This window comes from Sphaerodactylus townsendi, linkage group LG01 (assembly GCF_021028975.2).
Source record: "Sphaerodactylus townsendi isolate TG3544 linkage group LG01, MPM_Stown_v2.3, whole genome shotgun sequence".
Lineage (NCBI taxonomy): Eukaryota > Metazoa > Chordata > Lepidosauria > Squamata > Sphaerodactylidae > Sphaerodactylus > Sphaerodactylus townsendi.
The window spans coordinates 10,521,698-10,540,173 of NC_059425.1; the positions used below are offsets into that span (position 1 = coordinate 10,521,698).

General features: G+C 49.6%; 1 protein-coding gene across 2 annotated transcripts in view; it reads right to left on the reverse strand.

Moving 5' to 3' along the window:
- LOC125429868 (ADAMTS-like protein 4) overlaps window positions 1–18,476 on the reverse strand; it is a 97,139-nt gene that overhangs the window by 19,697 nt on the left and 58,966 nt on the right. For both annotated transcript variants that reach the window (XM_048491444.1, XM_048491533.1), the window contains exon 2: window positions 7,370–7,555. In XM_048491444.1, the coding sequence (XP_048347401.1) occupies window positions 7,370–7,443 (74 nt within the window). In that variant the 5' untranslated portion in view covers window positions 7,444–7,555. The remainder of the gene's footprint in view (window positions 1–7,369; window positions 7,556–18,476) is intronic.

The following is an 18,476-nucleotide window of genomic DNA, read 5'->3' on the forward strand; positions in this document are numbered from 1 at the left end:
CCTCATACACAGGAGAGTATGCCTCTTCTAACACCACCTTGGATGAGGCCTTCCCCCTCCCTCATACACAGGAGAGTATGCCTCTTCTAACACCACCTTGGATGAGGCCTTCCCCTCCCTCCATACACAGGAGATATATGCCTCTTCTAACACCACCTTGGATGAGGCCTTCCCCCTCCCTCATACACAGGAGAGTATGCCTCTTCTAACACCACCTTGGATGAGGCCTTCCCCCTCCCTCATACACAGGAGAGTATGCCTCTTCTACCACCACCGTGGATGAGGCCTTCCCCCTTCCTCACATGCAGGATGGAATGCCTCTTCTAATACCACTTTTGAGGAGGACTCTTCTCTTCCTTGAGAGGCAGGAGAAAATGCCTCTTCTAACACCATCTTCAGGGAAGGCTTCCCCCGTATTCATACACAAGGGGATGCCTCTTCTAATACCACCACTAATACCACCATGGACAAGGCCTTCCCCTCCTTCATACACAGGAGGAAATGCTTCTTCTAACACCACCTTCAGTGATGGCTTCCCCATTCCTCATACACAAGGGGATGCCTCTTCTAATACCACTTTGGACAATGCCTCCCCCCTTCCTCATATACAGGAGGGAATGCCTCTTATCACACCTTAGTCTTTGCTTCTTTCACAGAAGAAGAGTTTGGATTTATATCCCACCTTTATTTCCTGTAAGGAGACTCAAAGGTGGCTTACAAGCTCCTTTCCCTTCCTCTCTTCACAACAGATACCTTGCGAGGTAGGTGGGGCTGAAAGAGTTCTGAGAGAACTGTGACTAGCCCAAGGTCACCCAGCAGGAATGTGGGGAAACCAAGGAGACTCAAGGTGGTTTACAAGCTCCTTTCCCTTCCTCTCTTCACAACAGATACCTTGCGAGGTAGGTGGGGCTGAGAGAGTTCAGAGAGAGCTGTCACTAGCCCAAGGTCACCCAGCAGGAATGTAGGGAAACCAAGGAGACTCAAGGTGGCTTACAAGCTCCTTTCCCTTCCTCTCTTCACAACAGATACCTTGCGAGGTAGGTGGGGCTGAGAGAGTTCTGAGAGAACCGTGACTAGCCCAAGGTCACCCAGCAGGAATGTAGGAGTGCGGAAACACATCTGGTTCACCAGGTAAGCCTCTGCCGCTCAGGCGGAAGAGTGGGGAATCAAACCCGGTTCTCCACATTAGAATCCGCCTGCTATTAACCACTACACCATGCTGCCTCTTCTGAGAGGAAGCCTGCCATAGGAGAAGCATGCACTAAAAACATAAGAATATCTTATTCACATATATAGAAGAAGAAGAAGAAGAAGAAGAAGAAGAAGAAAAAGAAAAAGAAGAAGAAGAAGAAGAAGAAGAAAAAGAAGAAGAAAAAGAAGAAGAAGAGGAGGAGGAGGAGGAGTTTGGATTTATATCTCCCCTTTCTCTCCTGCAGGAGACTCAAAGGGGCTGAGAATCTCCTTGCCCTTCCCCCCTCACAACAAACACCCTGTGAGATGGGTGGGGCTGAGAGAGCTCCGAGAAGCTGTGACTAGCCCAAGGTCACCCAGCTGGCGTGTGTGGGGAGCGCACAGGCTAATCTGAATTCCCCAGAGAAGCCTCCACAGCTCAGGCAGCAGAGCTGGGAATCAAACCCGGTTCCTCCAGATTAGATACACGAGCTCTTAACCTCCTAAGCCACTTATTGGATCCTTATTGGATCCAATGCCACTGGATCAAGCAAGCAAGATTTCTCAAACCGGGCATTCAGCCAAGCACTTCATTCTTCAGCCGTATCCTATTGACTTAACAGCACTTCTGGTCAGTGGTCCAGTAGCCCCGCCCCCCAACCCGTCCCAAACATTCTGCTTCGAGCCAAATCCCTGAACAGTCGTCCTAAATTCGTAGAGGTGACTCATTCCCTCTTGTGCGCTGGACTTCCCCAACTGCGTTTGAAAAATAACCTTTCAGGCTCTTTCCTGGAGGAAAGGAAATCACGGGACAAGAGAAGGGAACACGATGAAATTGCTGGTTTTATTGGCGTGTGCCGTCCAAGTTAAAGTCAGGGCCCGGGTGAGTCACGTTCTGAGCTGGCAGGACAGAAGCTGACTGGCTGCCTCGCGACCGGCACCCCCTCCACAGATCAACCTACACACACCAGGGCCAGGCTGTTGTGCCACAAACAGGGTGCCGCAGCGGCATTTGGGATCTTACAATAAAACACAGGACAAGAATTGGCCAGGAGGAGGAGGAGGAGGAGGAGGAGGAAGAAGAAGAAGAAGAACAGGAGGAGGAGGAGGAGGAGGAGGAGGAGGAGGAGTTTGGATTTATATCCCGCCTTTCTCAAAGGTGCTTACTTGCCCTTCCCCCCTCACAACAAACTCCCTGTGAGGTGGGTGGGGCTGAGAGAGCTCCGAGAAGCTGTGACTAGCCCAAGGTCACCCAGCTGGCGTGTGTGGGAGCGCACAGGCTAATCTGAATTCCCCAGAGAAGCCTCCACAGCTCAGGCGGCAGAGCGGGGAATCGAACCCGGTTCCTCCAGATTAGATACACGAGCCCTTAACCTCCTACGCCACAGCTGCTCAACATTCCAACAGAGGCTGGTACAGCAGCAAAAGGGACAACAGGTAGAGGGTCCGCAGCGGCCGCGTGAAGATCTCCACCTGGCCGCTCCTAGCGCTGTCCTTGCAACGATGCGCACAAAAGGCAACACTCCGGCGCCTTCCGCACAGACAAAATAATCCACTTTCACAATGGTTTGTAAGTGGATTTTGCTCTTCCGCACAGTCAAATCCAGCTGCAAAGTGCATTGAAAATGGATTGGAAGTGCATTATTCTGCATGTGCGGAAGTGGCCTCCGTCACACCCCAGAGAGGAAGGGGATACGCAGGCATGACCAGTTATTAAGGCCAATGAAGATTCCTCCCCCTCCCCCACAACATACTGTCCTCATGTGCTCCACTTCTATTCTCCTGTTCCCTGTACCCACTGAGAGCCAGTGTGGTATAAAAGAATAGGGTTTTATACCCCACTTTTCTTAACCATAAGTGAGTCTAAAAGCAGCTTACAGACTCCTTCCCGTCCTCTCCCCACAACAGGTGGGGCTGAGAGAGTTCTGAAAGAGTTCTGAGAGAACTGTGACTGGAATGTAGGAGCGCGGAAACACATCCGGATCTCCAGACAAGCCTCCGCCACTCAGGTGGAGGACTGGGGAATCAAACCCGGTTCTCCAGATTAGAATCCACCTGCTCTTAACCACTACGTGGAGCAGCAGTGGCGTAGCGGCTAAGAGCAGGTGCACTCTGATCTGGAGGAACCGGGTTTGATTCCCAGCTCTGCCGCTTGAGTTGTGGAGGCTTATCTGGGGAATTCAGATTAGCCTGTGCACTCCCACACACGCCAGCTGGGTGACCTTGGGCTAGTCACAGTTCTTCGGAGCTCTCTCAGCCCCACCTACCTCACAGGGTGTTTGTTGTGAGGGGGGAAGGGCAAGGAGGTTGTAAGCCCCTTTCAGTCTCCTGCAGGAGAGAAAGGGGGGGATATAAATCCAAACTCCTCCTCCTCCTCCTCCTCCTCCTCCTCTTCTTCTTCTTCTTTGTCACGCTGGCTCTCTGCAAGAGCCACAAGCACGGCATATTGTTACCCCCAAACCACCGTTATGTGTTTATTTCATATATTGTATTTACAGTCCACCTTTTTCCCCGAGACTCAAAGAAGACGATGCGGTGGAAATCAGGTTTTGGATCGAAGAGCTCTGAACAAGCAGAGCGTATTGGGCATGACCCAGTGTGGGGATATCGTGCAGGAAAAAAGGCATCACATCCGCAGAAAACAATGAAGTGGGAAAACAATGAAGGGCAAACACGAGGCAAACAGATAACACATCCTTTGCAGCATGGTGTATCGTCCACAGTCCCTTCCCTCCGATCTAGAAGTTTGCTGCCAGCAATCGCGGAGGCTCCTTTTATTTACCACGGCTAGGAGACAATAATAGATATATCCTTCTTGAAGTTGTCATAAGAACGTCAGAAGAGTCCTGCTGGATCAGACCAGTGAGGGTCCATTTAGTCCAGCATCCTGCCTCACACAGTGACCAACCAGTTCCTTTGGAGAGAAGGGCAACGAGGATGATGGAGGGACTAGAGCACCTTCCTTATGAGGAGAGGCTGCAGCGTTTGGGGCTCTTTAGTTTGGAGAGGAGACGTCTGAGGGGGGATAGGATTGAAGTCTATAAAATTATGCATGGGGCAGAAAATGTCGACAGAGAGGAATTTTTTTCTCTTTCTCACAATACTCGAACCAGGGGGCATACATTGAAAATGCTGGGGGGAAGAGTTAGGACTAATCAAAGGAAACACTTCTTCACGCAACGTGTGATTGGTGTTTGGAATATGCTGCCACAGGAGGTGGTGATGGCCACTAACCTGGATAGCTTTAAAGGTGGCTTGGACAGATTGATGGAGGAGAAGTCGATCTCTGGCTACCAATCTTGATCCTCTTTGATCTGAGGTTGCAAATGCCTTAGCAGACCAGGTGCTCGGGAGCAGCAGCAGCAGCAGAAGGCCATTGCTTTCACATCCTGCAGGTGAGCTCCCCAAGGCACCTGGTGGGCCACTGCGAGTAGCAGAGTGCTGGACTAGATGGACTCTGGTCTGATCCAGCAGGCTAGTTCTTATGTTCTTATGAGATCCAACAACAGGGCAAAGAGGCTGGGACTTTCTCCTGATGAGACATCAGACGAGTCCTGCTGGGTCAGACCAGTGAAGGTCCATCTAGTCCAGCATTCTTTCTTACACAGTGGCCAACCTAGAGGTCCAACAACAGGGCTTAGAGACTGAGGCCTTCTCCTTAGAAGAACATCAGAAGAGGCCTGCTGGATCAGACCAACAACCGGGCTGAGTAACTAACTCGCCTCCAAGGCCACGCTACCAATTTCATCCAGCTTCAAACCACAATGGCTCCTAGTTGACTGACTGCCGGAAGCCCAGCCAATCTTGGGATGTCAGCAGCCTCTGACAAAAACCTTTCCACAAAAGAGACATCCCAGGGTTCTTTGGCAGACAAACAAGTTTTGAAAACCCTTCAAAAATGTCATCTGGAGTCACCCCGGGGAACTGAAGCGTCTCTCCCATTTTTAAAAATCCATTTCCACGAGTCCACGCTGCAACGTTCCTTTGCAGGCAACACCCAACGTGGAATTGCAATTAATGGTTCAAAGCAGAAACTCAAATTCGTCTCGAAAAAAGTCCCGGGCTGTAAACACTCGGGATGAGACAGAACAGCACGTAAAAGCCATCACTCCACAGATGCAGACTGTCCACCTCTCCTCTCCAGTGACATCACCGAAAAGGCCTTCGCGAGCTGCCAGGTTTCCCCCTCCTTGGGAAAAGACGCCCACGTCCAGCGCTGCTTAGAAGCATCTTCCAAAAAGCAGACGCTCCGTCCCGGAAGGCTCAGCTCCGCTCCGCTTCGTCAGCCACTTCATAAGAACATAAGAACAAGCCTGCTGGATCAGACCAGAGTCCATCTAGTTCAGCTCTCTGCGACTCGCAGTGGCCCACCAGGTGGCTTTGGGAGCTCAACTGCAGGAGGTGAAAGCAAGGGCCTTCTGCTGCTGCTGCTGCTCCCGAACACCTGGTCTGCTTAGGCATTTGCAACCTCAGATCAAGGAGGATCAAGATTGGTAGCCATAGATCGACATAAGAACATAAGAACTAGCCTGCTGGATCAGACCAGAGTCCATCTAGTCCAGATCTCTGCGACTCGCAGTGGCCCACCAGGTGCCTTTGGGAGCTCAGATGCAGGAGGTGAAAGCAATGGCCTTCTGCTGCTGCTGCTGCTGCTCCTGAGAACCTGGTCTGCTGAGGCATTTGCAATCTGAGATCAAGGAGGATCAAGATTGGTAGCCATAGATCGACTTCTCCTCCATAAGTCTGTCCAAGCCCCTTTTAAAGCTATCCAGGTGAGTGGCCATCACCACCTCCTGTGGCAGCATATTCCAAACACCAATCACACATTGCGTGAAGAAGTGTTTCCTTTTATTAGCCCTAATTCTCCCCCCCCAGCATTTTCAATGGATGCCCCCTGGTTCTAGGGGTGGGATTCAAACCATTTAACAACGGGTTATTTACAAGCACCGTTTCAACAACCGGTTCTGCCGAAGTGGTGCGAACCGGCTGAATCCCACCACTGGCCACTTTCCTCCCCAGGTGAGACTCCTGCCTCTGGTGCTCGCCCCCCAGAGGCGTTTCTAGGAAAAATGTCGCCCGGGGCAAAATCAGAGTTTTCTGTGCCCCCCCCACCCACACACCAATGGGCAGCCGCTCTCCCCCACCACAACCAAACATTTCCCCCCTCCATGTTCCTTCTTACTGTCTAGTGACAATATAACTAAGATGCAGCTTAGACAACTAAAAAGGTGTTTTCTTGTCTTGATTCGGGTATATCCTCTTGTCCGGACGCGAGCCCCAGCACGCCGCCCGGACTTGTTCCGGTGCCGCGCGAGTCTGCAGCCCTGTCCGTGGCCGGAGAAGGGACGACGCGCTGCCGGGCCGATCCGCTGCCTCCCCGACCCGACGGAACGCCACCGCCCCGACACGGCGATTCACTGGCATCCGGACCAGACGCCATATCGATACATCGACCTACCGATCCTTCAGCCGGGCGATCCGCCGATCCACCGCCACAAATGCGCCAGGCCGAGGGACTGCGGGGGCGGGGCTCTGAGCCTGGCCGGGCTCACCCAGTCTCAGCTGAGCCTGATCAGGGGGGACGGCAGCTGGGACGAGGCAGGGAGACGAGGGGAGGAAGGGTATATAAGGGGGTGGGAAAGGAAGCTCTGGGGCGTTGTCCGATGGAAGTGGGTGAAGGAGAGAGCTGTGTGGAGGCAGGGAAAGAGGATAGTGTAGCCCAGGAGGGCAGGGAGAGTGGGAGAGTCTTGAGATTTGGTTCCTGCAAGTCTGGTTTAGAGGGGTGAAGCCTGACAGAAGAAAGGAGTAACAGTCAGCAGAGAACCAAGAAACATGGAACTGACAGTGAAGTTTTCCAATCAACACAGTCAAGCAGATGTCGCAACAGAAGAGGTTGAGGGAGGGAGTCACGGGGAGGGAGCGGACACCAGCTTTCTCCCTCAAATGAAAACTTGCCCTCCTGTTGGGGTGTCTGCCCCTTTTGGAAGGCTTCCAGCGAAAGGGACATAGAGTCCTTAAAAGCATGCGGAGACGGGCCTGCGAGTCGCCCTCCACATCGCAGTTTTCAACGGTGTTTGAGCCGTGAGCTCTCTAGGAATTTCCAGAGGTGATCGGCCCATTAGCCGGCACTACAGCTGGCAGGCCGATGCTCCCAGACAACTCGTGAGTAACTCGAAGCCCCCCCTGCCCCCCCGCTCACCTCCGATGCAGCCCCACCCGGGGCTGGTCCCGTCCGCCTTGCCTGCAAGTCCGGCCCCGGCTTGCAATTCCCATATTTTCAGTTGGGTCGCTGTCTTTCACCGGGGGTCAGGAATCTCCATCTTCAGCATCTGCTCCGCCAAAGTCTCTCCGGGGAAGACCTCTCTCAAAAGACCTTCTCAGCAGCCTGTGAGATTTTTTCCAAAACAAAACAAATAAGCGCAAGTCAGCGACGGAATCTCTCAAGCTCCTTCCATGCAACTTTTCAATATTGACTTATCGGAGCGCTCCCAGTGCTCCAAAAAGGAAGGGTTGGATATTTGGGGTGGGGGGGGGGTGTTCTTTTTATTTGAAACCTTTGAACCCTCGCCGAACTTTTAACCCCGCGCTGACCTTTTCCAAAATCAGAGAGGGAAGAAGCAAAGTCAATTACTTTTCTGGGCTCAGCTGGGTGACTCATAATCAACCATTCATTGCTCAAAGCCGGAGAAAAAAAGGGAAGAGGAAATTAGGAAATTGGCTCAAAACAGAAAGGGCTGCTTCAGTTCCTTCATCTTATGTATTTATTTTATTTATTTATTTTTATATTTATACTTCGCCCTACCCCGCAAAGGGCTCAGGGTGGCTTGCAATGGCATGCACCCTAAAATCATACATAAAACTCCTATCAATAACAATCAATAAAGACAACCATAAAACCATTTAAAACAATCCAGCTAAAAAAACCCAGATGGCGAGACATATTGTTTCTCTCACAGGAGGCTCGAGGGAGATATCATAATCGGGAAACATCCGGCTGGCTGGATGGAAAGTCGGGGCGGAACAGCTCCATTTTACAGGCCCTACAGCCAGCCACAGGGTCGGAGTGAGGAGGAACTCCGCCCGGGACATACATGCCCCCTGCGCCCCTGCCATGGCTCTGCCTGCCCCCGCATGCCCTGGAACGCCCCCGGACTGGCACGCATCCGGTGCATCACGCACCCCCCCTGGCGCTATGCCACTGGCCAGCTGGATAGCCCTTGGGCCAGGGACCACCAGTAGATTCCCCTCTGCTGAGCAGAGAGGTCTCTGAGGGTGGTATTGGGAGATGTGGTCCTGCAAGTATATGGGTTCAAGATGTGGTCCTGCAAGTATGTGGGTTCAAGGTTAACACCAAAACTGAAGAAGAAGAAGAAGAAGAAGAAGAAGAAGAGGAAGAAGAAGAAGAAGAAGAGGAGGAGGAGGAGGAGGAGGAGGAGGAGGAGGAGTTTGGATTTCTATCCCCCCTTTCTCTCCTGTAGGAGACTCAAAGGGGCTGACAATCTCCTTGCCCTTCCCCCCTCACAACAAACACCCTGCGAGGTAGGTGGGGCTGAGAGAGCTCCGAGAAGCTGTGACTAGCCCAAGGTCACCCAGCTGGCATGTGTGGGAGTGCACAGGCCAATCTGAATTCCCCAGATAAGCCTCCACAGCTCAGGCGGCAGAGCTGGGAATCCAACCCGGTTCCTCCAGATTAGATACACGAGCTCTTAACCTCCCACGCCACTGCTGCTCCGGTACTTGATGATCCGGTACTCGATGAACAGCCAGTGTAGATATTCCGGGACCGGTGTTATTGAAGGGCAACGGGTATATTTACAATATATAATCCTGTCAAGAAAACTAACGAGCAAAAATGTGGATTGTGTGGCATGTTAAAAAAGAATAGTTTTCTCTCAAAAGACCAGCTGTTTTACCTCAGAAGTTCATAAACATGAAGAAAACTTTAACTGAGAGAGAAAAATAAACAGTATATACATATCACCAAAGTATCACATATATATCATTACATTAACGGTCATTGTCCGTTACAATTTGGTTGTGATAGTAAGCTTATACGGTATTTTAGTCAAAGGCATTTTTACATAGCATTGGTTAGTAGTACATGGGAACAACAGCACTGCCAACGGTTTTTAACTGCCAACGGTTTTTAACTGTCACCTTTAGAATGTTCATGCAGCTTCCCAGAGTTCCCTGCTGCTTGTGCTGCTGCTGCTGCATGCAAACAAGGCTGAAAAGTCAAACAGTTATATGGTCTCTGCTGGCTTCTCTGTAAGCAGCCTCGCAGCTGCATTTTGGACAAGTTTTAATATCTAGATCAGTGACAAAGGTGGGCCAACGTAGAGCGAGTTGCAGTAATCTAGCCTGGAGGTGACCGTTGCATGGATGACTGCGATGAGATCAGACTGGGAGAGGTAGGGGGCCAACTGCCTAGCCTGGTGAAGGTGGAAAAACGTAGTCTGAGCTGTTCTCATGGCCTGGTCGTCCAAAGGAAGGGTAGAGTCCAAGGTCACACCAAGACTCTTCACGGATGAGACCAGATGTAGGGTCTCACCATCTAAGGCTGGCAGTTGGAAGTTCCCAGGCCTCTCCCTCCGACCCATCTTTGCTGGATTAAGTTTCAGTCTGCTTGTTTTCAACCAGCCAGCCACAGCATCTAAACAATGCTGGACAGCATCAGGGGTGGAGTCCGACTGACCCTCCGTTGTAAGGATGATCATCAGCATACTGATGGCACTGTAAACCGTAGTTCTGCACCAACTGGGCTCCCTCTAACTCTGGTGTGGGCGAGGCGGTGGACCAGAAGTTCATGGTCTACTGCGTCAAATGCTGCGGTAAGATCTAATAATGCCAGCAGCACACACCCACCTCAATCCAATTGGAGCCAGAACTCATTCACAGTGGCGAGTAGCACGGACTCCTTCCCACGACCAGCACGGAAGATGAACTGGTTGCTTCATCCAGGAAAATCTGTAGCTGTTCCGCCACCGCTCTCTTAATTACCTTACCCAGGAACGATAAATTCAAAACTGGGCAGTAATTGGCCAAATCCAAAGGATCTCAAGATGATCTTTTTTAAGAGTGGGCAGACTACTGCCTCTTTTATAACCACCCTGGAAATACTCCTTGCTCAAGGGAGAAGTTGATAATTTTCAACAGTGGGTCCCATAGAACTTCCTCGCTGGCCCTCACCAGCCAGGATGGGCACGGGTCAAGTGGACAAGTAGTGGATGGAGAAGCAGCCAGAATCTTGTAGGCATTAGTGTCGTCAAGCAGTCTGAATTGGTCTAAACAAGGACCAGAAGACGGGCAAGGGGCCTCTCTAGTTCACTTACTGTATTAAAAATGGCAGAAAGGTCAAGGCAGAGAGATGAGATTTTATCTGCGGAAAAGCTCGTAAAAGCCTCACAGCTAAACGCCAATTCCTGAGATTGGGACCTGCATTCAAGGTCATAAGTGTCTGAATTACCCTAAACAATTGTGAGCTCGCAGAGGCAATGGTAGTGGCAAAATGGTAGTGCCTCCTTCACTGCACTCTCGTAGGCTTCCATAAGTGTCCTAAACAAGTGTCTCGTTTCCTCGTCGTGAGTACGCCACCACATTCGCTCCAGTTGTCTCAGTTCCTGTTGAGTCCTCCTCAAGGGGCCAATTGGAGCCGGGGCCTGAGAGGACGCTTGATTGCTTCAGAGAGCTTGGTTTCCCAGCTCCCTATCAGCTCTTTGAGAGAATCACGGGCAGGTGGTGACTCCCGCAGGATGTTCTGGAACCCAACGGGGTCCATAAGTCTCCACGGGCGGGCCCAAACATGCCCGTTGCTTAAGCGCAGCGGCATAGCGATTTCAATCCAAATCTTAAGAGCGACGTGGTCGGACCATGGCACTCTATAGAGCAGTGATGGCGAACCTTTTCGAGATCGAGTGCCCAAATTGCAACCCCAAACCCAATTATTTATCGCAAAGTGCCAACACGGCAATTTAACTTGAATACTGAGGTTTTCGTTTAGAAAAAATGGTTGGCTCCGAGGCGTGCGTTACTCAGGAGTAAGCTTGGTGGTAGTCGGTGGCTTTGTTTTGAAGCAACCGTGCAACTCTTCGAACGGGTGAATCTTCGAACGGGTGAATCACGACCCTAGGAGGGTTTACTCAGAAGCAAGCCCCATTGCCAGCAACCGAGCTTACTCCCAGGTAAAGGATAGTGCTTCACATGAAAATCAGTGGGGTTTAACAGCGCTTAACAGGGTTACCTACACTGCTTCCCCAAAACTAGGTCTTAGGTTTAATGCTAATAATCGAGCCTAGCGGCCCAGGCCACCCTAGATGTGTTGGGGGGGGGGATTCTGTTTGCGCGTGCCCACAGAGAGGGCTCTGAGTGCCACCTCTGGCACCCGTGCCATAGGTTCGCCACCACTGCTATAGAGGATAGGACCACATCCACACGTGCCCCAAAGATCAAATCCAGAGGGTGGCCTCGATGAGTGGGCTGGCTCTCAGGCCACAGCAAGTCATCTTGCAAACCTCTTGCCTTGAAAAGCCATAAAAAGGGGTCGCCCTAAGGTGTTGCCATAAGTCAATGGTGACTTGACAGCCCTTTCCACCATCAATATTGCCAGACCTTGCAGGCGTGTTGTAAAATTTTCCGGGATGGGCACAGGAAGCATTTTGTATGCTCAAAGCAGTAAGGGCATGATCCAGTTAGGAGTTTAGCTCATGTAAGTCCCACTGACTGCCACTGGAGAACCAAGTGGAGCACCTTCCCTATGAGGAGAGGCTGCAGCGTTTGGGACTCCTTAGTTTGGAGAGGAGACGTCTGAGGGGGGATAGGATTGAAGTCTATAAAATTATGCCTGGGGTAGAAAATGTCGACAGAGAGACATTTTTCTCTCTTTCTCACAATACTAGAACCAGGGGGCATCCATTGAAAATGCTGGGGGGAAGAATTAGGACTCATAAAAGGAAACACTTCTTCACGCAACGTGGGATTGGTGTTTGGAATATGCTGCCACAGGAGGTGGGGATGGCCACTCACCTGGATAGCTTTAAAAGGGGCTTGGACAGATTTATGGAGGAGAAGTCGATCTCTGGCTCCCAATCTTGATCCTCCTTGATCTCAGATTGCAAATGCCTTAGCAGACCAGGTGCTCAGGAGCAGCAGCCGCAGAAGGCCATTGCTTTCACCTCCTGCAGGTGAGCTCCCAAAGGCACCTGGTGGGCCACTGTGAGTAGCAGAATGCTGGACTAGATGGACTCTGGTCTGATCCAGCAGGCTCGTTCTTATGTTCTTATGTTCTTAAGTGGTAGGTCAGGCATCTGTCATTAGAACCAATAGATTAGAACCAGAAAACAAGGAACAAGGTTGGCCAACCCCCCCCCCCCCAAAACTTGCCACACAACAGGAATTGCACAAGTGTTAACACCAACAATGACTAAAGTGCATATGTGCAATATTCACAAATTAACATAATCAAGAATGAAATCCTTCCGTGAGTCCATAAGGTTCTCACGACTGTAATTCTGTAAATATTTCATTCACAGTCCAATGGAAAAAAGGCGGAATCTGGTGGAATCGCGGTCCACTCACCGCACCGCCAAATGGCAATTCAAGAAACAGCAAAGGGAGCTGGGAAACAAGTTCAAAGGAACTTGTACAATTTGGCGGCAGGTGGCTGTTTCTTGAACCGGTGCCATTTGGCAGTGCGGTGAGTGGACTGTGATTCCACCAGATTCCACCTTTTTTTCCACTGGACTGTGAATGAAATATTTACAGAATTACGATCGTGAGAACCTTATGGACTCACGGAAGGATTTCATTCTTGATTATGTTAATTTGTGAATATTGCACATATGCACTTTAGTCATTGTTGCTATTAACACTTCCTTGTGCAATTCCTGTTGTGTGGCAACCTTTTGGGCCAACCTTGTTCCTTGTTTTTTGATCATATTAACCCCATATTTTCATTTTGGCCTCTCGTGGGTACAGGGGGGGGGGTGTAACCATCTGCTACTGTTTTTGTTTCCTATTTTATGGTATTTTATGGTTGATTTTATTGTTTTATCCTTTTGTTGTTCATTGCCGTGAGCCCTGCAGGGAGGGCAGTTTATAAATTTAATGAAATAAATAAAATAAAATAAAATAAAATAAGACCATCTACCATTCACTTCTGACTGGCCCAGGCCAATAACAACAACAATAAAAACAACAATAAAAATAATAATCCAGATGAACATCTGACGACTGTGATTTCATATCATCATCGTAAGAGCCAGGACTTATTGAAAGCACAACAAACAAAACGTGAACACCAGAATAAAGTAATAAAGACGCAAGCAGAACGCTGGCAACGGAAAGCCCTGCATCGCCAATTTCTGGAGCGGATCAAAAGAAAAACGGACAAGATAAAATCTGGCAACCGGTTATAATTGCAACACTAAAGAAGAAACAAAAGGCTTGATCCGAACCGCTCAAAAGCAAGCTACTAAAACAACTGCAATTAAAGCCAGAATATTTTTTTCAAAGATCAGCAACCGATTCAAAATGAAGATTGTGCAAAGAAGAAACAGTGGATCACACACTAAGCTCACGCAAGATCGAATAAACTGATTGCGAACAACATCCTAACACAGTGGCTTCGAAGATTCATTGAAACATCTGTAAAAATCATCGTTTGCCAATCGAGAACAAACGGGTGGGAACAACATGTTGAACAAGCCGTCGGAAATGGGCAGGTCAAAACATTGCCGGACTTCCAAATACGAACAGATCGGCGTATAACACGCCAGTGGTTGAAAAGAAAAAAGCGTGGATAATTGAAGGAAAAGAACTGGAACAGACAACCAAATACAAAGATCTGAGAACGGGAGAGATTATGGCGCAAACGAGCAGTCGTGGTCCCAGTGATTATCGGTAGACCGGATGACATACTCGAAAACCTCGGACACCACTTGAACCATCTATGTATTGATAACATCTCCATCTATCAATTACAAAAGGACACATTACTTGGAGCCACACATATACTAACTAGACCATAAGTCTGCAACCTGCAGCTCTCCAGATGTTCATGGACTGCAAATCCCAATTGGCCATGCTGGCAGGGGCTGATGGGAATTGTAGCCTCCAGGCAGGACTTTAGGATTGTAGCTCACATCCAGAATACAGGCATCAGTTTCCCTGGAGAAAATGGATGAGGAGAGGCTGCAGCGTTTGGGACTCTTTAGTTTGGAGAGGAGACATCTGAGGGGGGACATGATTGAAGTCTATAAAATTATGCATGGGGTAGAAAATGTGGACAGAGATAAATTTTTCTCTCTTTCTCACAATACTAGAACCAGGGGGCATCCATTGAAAATGCTGGGGGGAAGAATTAGGACTAATAAAAGGAAACACTTCTTCACGCAACGTGGGATTGGTGTTTGGAATATGCTGCCACAGGAGGTGGTGATGGCCACTCACCTGGATAGCTTTAAAAAGGGCTTGGGCAGATTTATGGAGGAGAAGTCGATTTATGGCTACCAATCTTGATCCTCTTTGATCTGAGATTGAAAATGCCTTAACAGACCAGGTGCTCGGGAGCAACAGCCACAGAAGGCCCTTGCTTTCACCTCCTGCAGGTGAGCTCCCAAAGGCACCTGGTGGGCCACTGCGAGTAGCAGAGAGCTGGACTAGATGGACTCTGGTCTGATCCAGCTGGCTTGTTCTTATGTTCTTATGTAGTCCATGAACATCTGGAGGGCCATAGTTTGAAGACCCCTGGTATAGACTGTATATGTTTTCTCTCTCAGTTAAGTACAGTTATGCTTATGAACATCTGAGGTAAAACGACTGGTCTTTTGAGAGATAACTATCCTAATTTAAGATGCTGCACAATCCACATTTCTGCTCGTTACTCTGCTTGACAGGATTATATAGTCCAAATACACCTTTTGCCCTTCAAAATCTAGGGTGTTGTGATGTATCAGCCTAGTACAGGGGTCTGCAACCTATGGCGTTCCAGGTGTTCATGGACTACAATTCCCAATTGGCCATGCTGGCAGGGGCTGATGGGAATTGTAGTCCATGAACATCTGGAGAGCCGCAGGTTGCAGACCCCTGAGTAGAGTCAGACACACAGACACACACACACGGGATCTGGTCTCTCTCTGTCATTTGTTCACTTGAGTCCCCTGTTAATCCGGCCCAGGGTATTTTTATCCTCCCGAGAACTCTTACGCGGCACCGTATCGAATGGCCGGTCCAAATATACTCGCGACAACAAAACGTTCCCATCCCCGCCTTTATCTTTCCAAATCAGTCCGGTCGCGTTGGAAACAGCATCCTCGTCCAAGAGATGGGCGGGAAAGGTCAGCCCGTTGTCAGACCGAAATCTGGCCGAAAGGTCACCGCGCAGAAAAGGGGGCCGCCGGCCACCCACCCGGCCCACGCCCCTCAGACAATGGGAATCACAACGGGAGAGCTGGTATGGTTACGTGTTTGAGTAGAATGGAGAGCATAAGAACATAAGAACTAGCCTGCTGGATCAGACCAGAGTCCATCTAGTCCAGCACTCTGCTACTTGCAGTGGCCCACCAGGTGCCTTTGGGAGCTCACGTGCAGGAGGTGAAAGCAAGGGCCTGCTGCTGCTGCTGCTGCTCCCGAGCACCTGGTCTGCTAAGGCATTGGCAATCTGAGATCAAGGAGGATCAAGATTGGGAGCCAGAGATCGACTTCTCCTCCATAAGTCTGTCCAAGCCCCTTTTAAAGCTATCCAGGTGAGTGGCCATCACCACCTCCTGTGGCAGCATATTCCAAACACCAATCACACAGTGCGTGAAGAAGTGTTTCCTTTTATTAGTCCCAATTCTTCCCCCCAGCATTTTCAATGGATGTCCCCTGGTTCTAGTATTGTGAGAAAGAGAGAAAAATTTCTCTCTGTCAACCCCATGCATAATTTTATATCCCCCCTCAGACGCCTCCTCTCCAAACTAAAGAGTCCCAAACGCTGCAGCCTCTCCTCATAGGGAAGGTGCTCCAGTCCCCCAATCATCCTCGTTGCCCTTCTCTGCACTTTTTCTATCTCTTCAATATCTTTTTTGAGATGTGGCGACCAGAACTGAACACAGGACTCCAAGTGCGGTCGCACCACGGCTTTATATAAGGGCATGAGAATCCTTGCAGTTTTATTCTCAATTCCTTTCCTAATTATCCCCAGCATAGAGTTTGCCTTTTTCACAGCTGCCATGCATTGAGTTGACATTCCCATGGAACTATCGACTAAGACGCCCAAATCCCTTTCCTGGTCTGTGACTGATTGCACTGACCAGGTTCGAATCTCCACTCTGCCACGCAAGGTTGCTGGGTGACCGTTGCGGTCTCTCGGCCAAATCTACCTCAGAGGGGCCGTTGTTCAGAGGAAAAAATAGAGGGGGGAGAATTATGTAAACCAACTTGGTCTTGACTGGGAAGTAGCAGGATATAAAGGTTTAAATCAGGGGTAGGGAACCTTTAACACTCAAAGAGCCATTTGGACCCGTTTCCCATGGGAAAAGAAAACACTTGGAGCCGCAAATAATGTTTGACATTTAAAATAAAGATAACGCTGTATATATTGGGGTTTTTTAACCTTTTACTCCGCTCATTCTGAGAAGCGCATGGATGCGGCAAGGATGGGGCCAGCGGCTCAGCCTTGCCGGCCGCCGGGAAAGCGCCCGCCCCGCTCCAACGGAGCAGGCGAGAGGGGAAGCCTGTGGCGCAGTTGGTGCGCCCGCCCTGCTGCCTGCAGGGCGGGCAAGGATGGGGCCAGCGGCTCGGCTCATGGAGCCACATTGCAAGGGCAGAAGAGCCGCATGCGGCTCTCGAGCCGCAGGTTCCCTACCCCTGGTTTAAATAAATACACAGGAAAGAAAGAAGAACATGAAGAGTTTGGATTTATACCTCCCTTTCTCTCCTGCAAGGAGACTCAAGGTGGCCTACAAGCTCCTTTCCCTTCCTCTCCCCACAACAGACACCTTGGGAGGCAGGTGGGGATGAGAGAGTTCTGAGATAACTGTGACCGGCCCAAGGTCACCCAGCAGGAATGTAGGAGTGCGGAAACACATCTGGTTCACCAGATAAGCCTCTGACACTCAGGTGGAGGAGTGGTTCTCCAGATTAGAATCCATCTTCTCTTAACCACTATACCACGCTGGCATCACAGGACACGCAGCAGGCAAGTGCAGGGGTCAGGCAGACGGGAAGACCGAGGCCAGACCTAGACTTGGAGAAGGGGGGTTCCAGTTTGGGGTCTCTGCTGCTTGTTGCTGGACAAGAGGCAGAGACAGGGCAGTTGAAGATAAAGCCTCCACTGGCCTGGCAGGGGCGCAACACCAGGCTGCCCCCCCCCATGGCTGCCTTCACCCCAATAGTAGACACTGCACCCCTCCATCTAGGGGGTACCTGGGGAGACCTCCCTCTTCTCCAGACAATCAAGATCAGTCCCCCGGAGAAAACGGTTGCTTTGGCCTGGGGACTTCTAGTTTTATAGACATCTCTCGAGTCACAAAACTACTACTTTTAGGCTCCCAGCCACTAGAAGCGCCCAACGTAAAGAGGGTCGGTGCAAAGCAGAGGTGGGATCCAGCAGGTTCTTTTTTTTTTTTTTTATAATATATTTTTATTGCTTTTTCCCCCCCCCCAGTTGAACAGGCAAAAAAGACAAGAAAAATAAGAACAGAGTTAAACCCCATTGTAAAGTACATAGGTGGGTGTAGATTCGTCGGTCGTAAACAATAATTAACTGAGCAATATAATTACAAAATAAAATCTTGTATAGAAAAGTAATATACCCTCTCAACTACTCCCGCCAGTTATCGTAAAGCTCCTTTATTGCTTGTCCTACCTTGTTTCCCCCCTCCCCCTCCCTTTCCCCTTCCCCTGACTTCCACTCTACTATAGAATCTTAACGTAATAGCTGCACTAAAATACAGATTAATACCTGAAAACTTTTTACATTTACTTAAAACAACATTTTTGAGGTAGAGCCTCATTAATACATAAACCTTAAATCACAACCTACTACAGGCAGAAGTATTTACCAATCTATTTAAGCAAACTTAGAGATTAACCCTGGAAGCCGGTGTATTATAAATCAATGAGGTATAACTTATCCAAGGTTGCCAGATTCTGTAATAGTCTTCCGTTGGTTGGTCTTTCAGTTCAAAATAAATTTTATCTAAAATAAAAAGTGTTTGGACTTTATTCCTCCAGTCGTCTATTCTCGGTGTTGACCCGGACTTCCATTGGGATCCAGCAGGTTCTCACAGGTTCCCGAGAGTAGGTTACTCATTATTTGTGTGTGC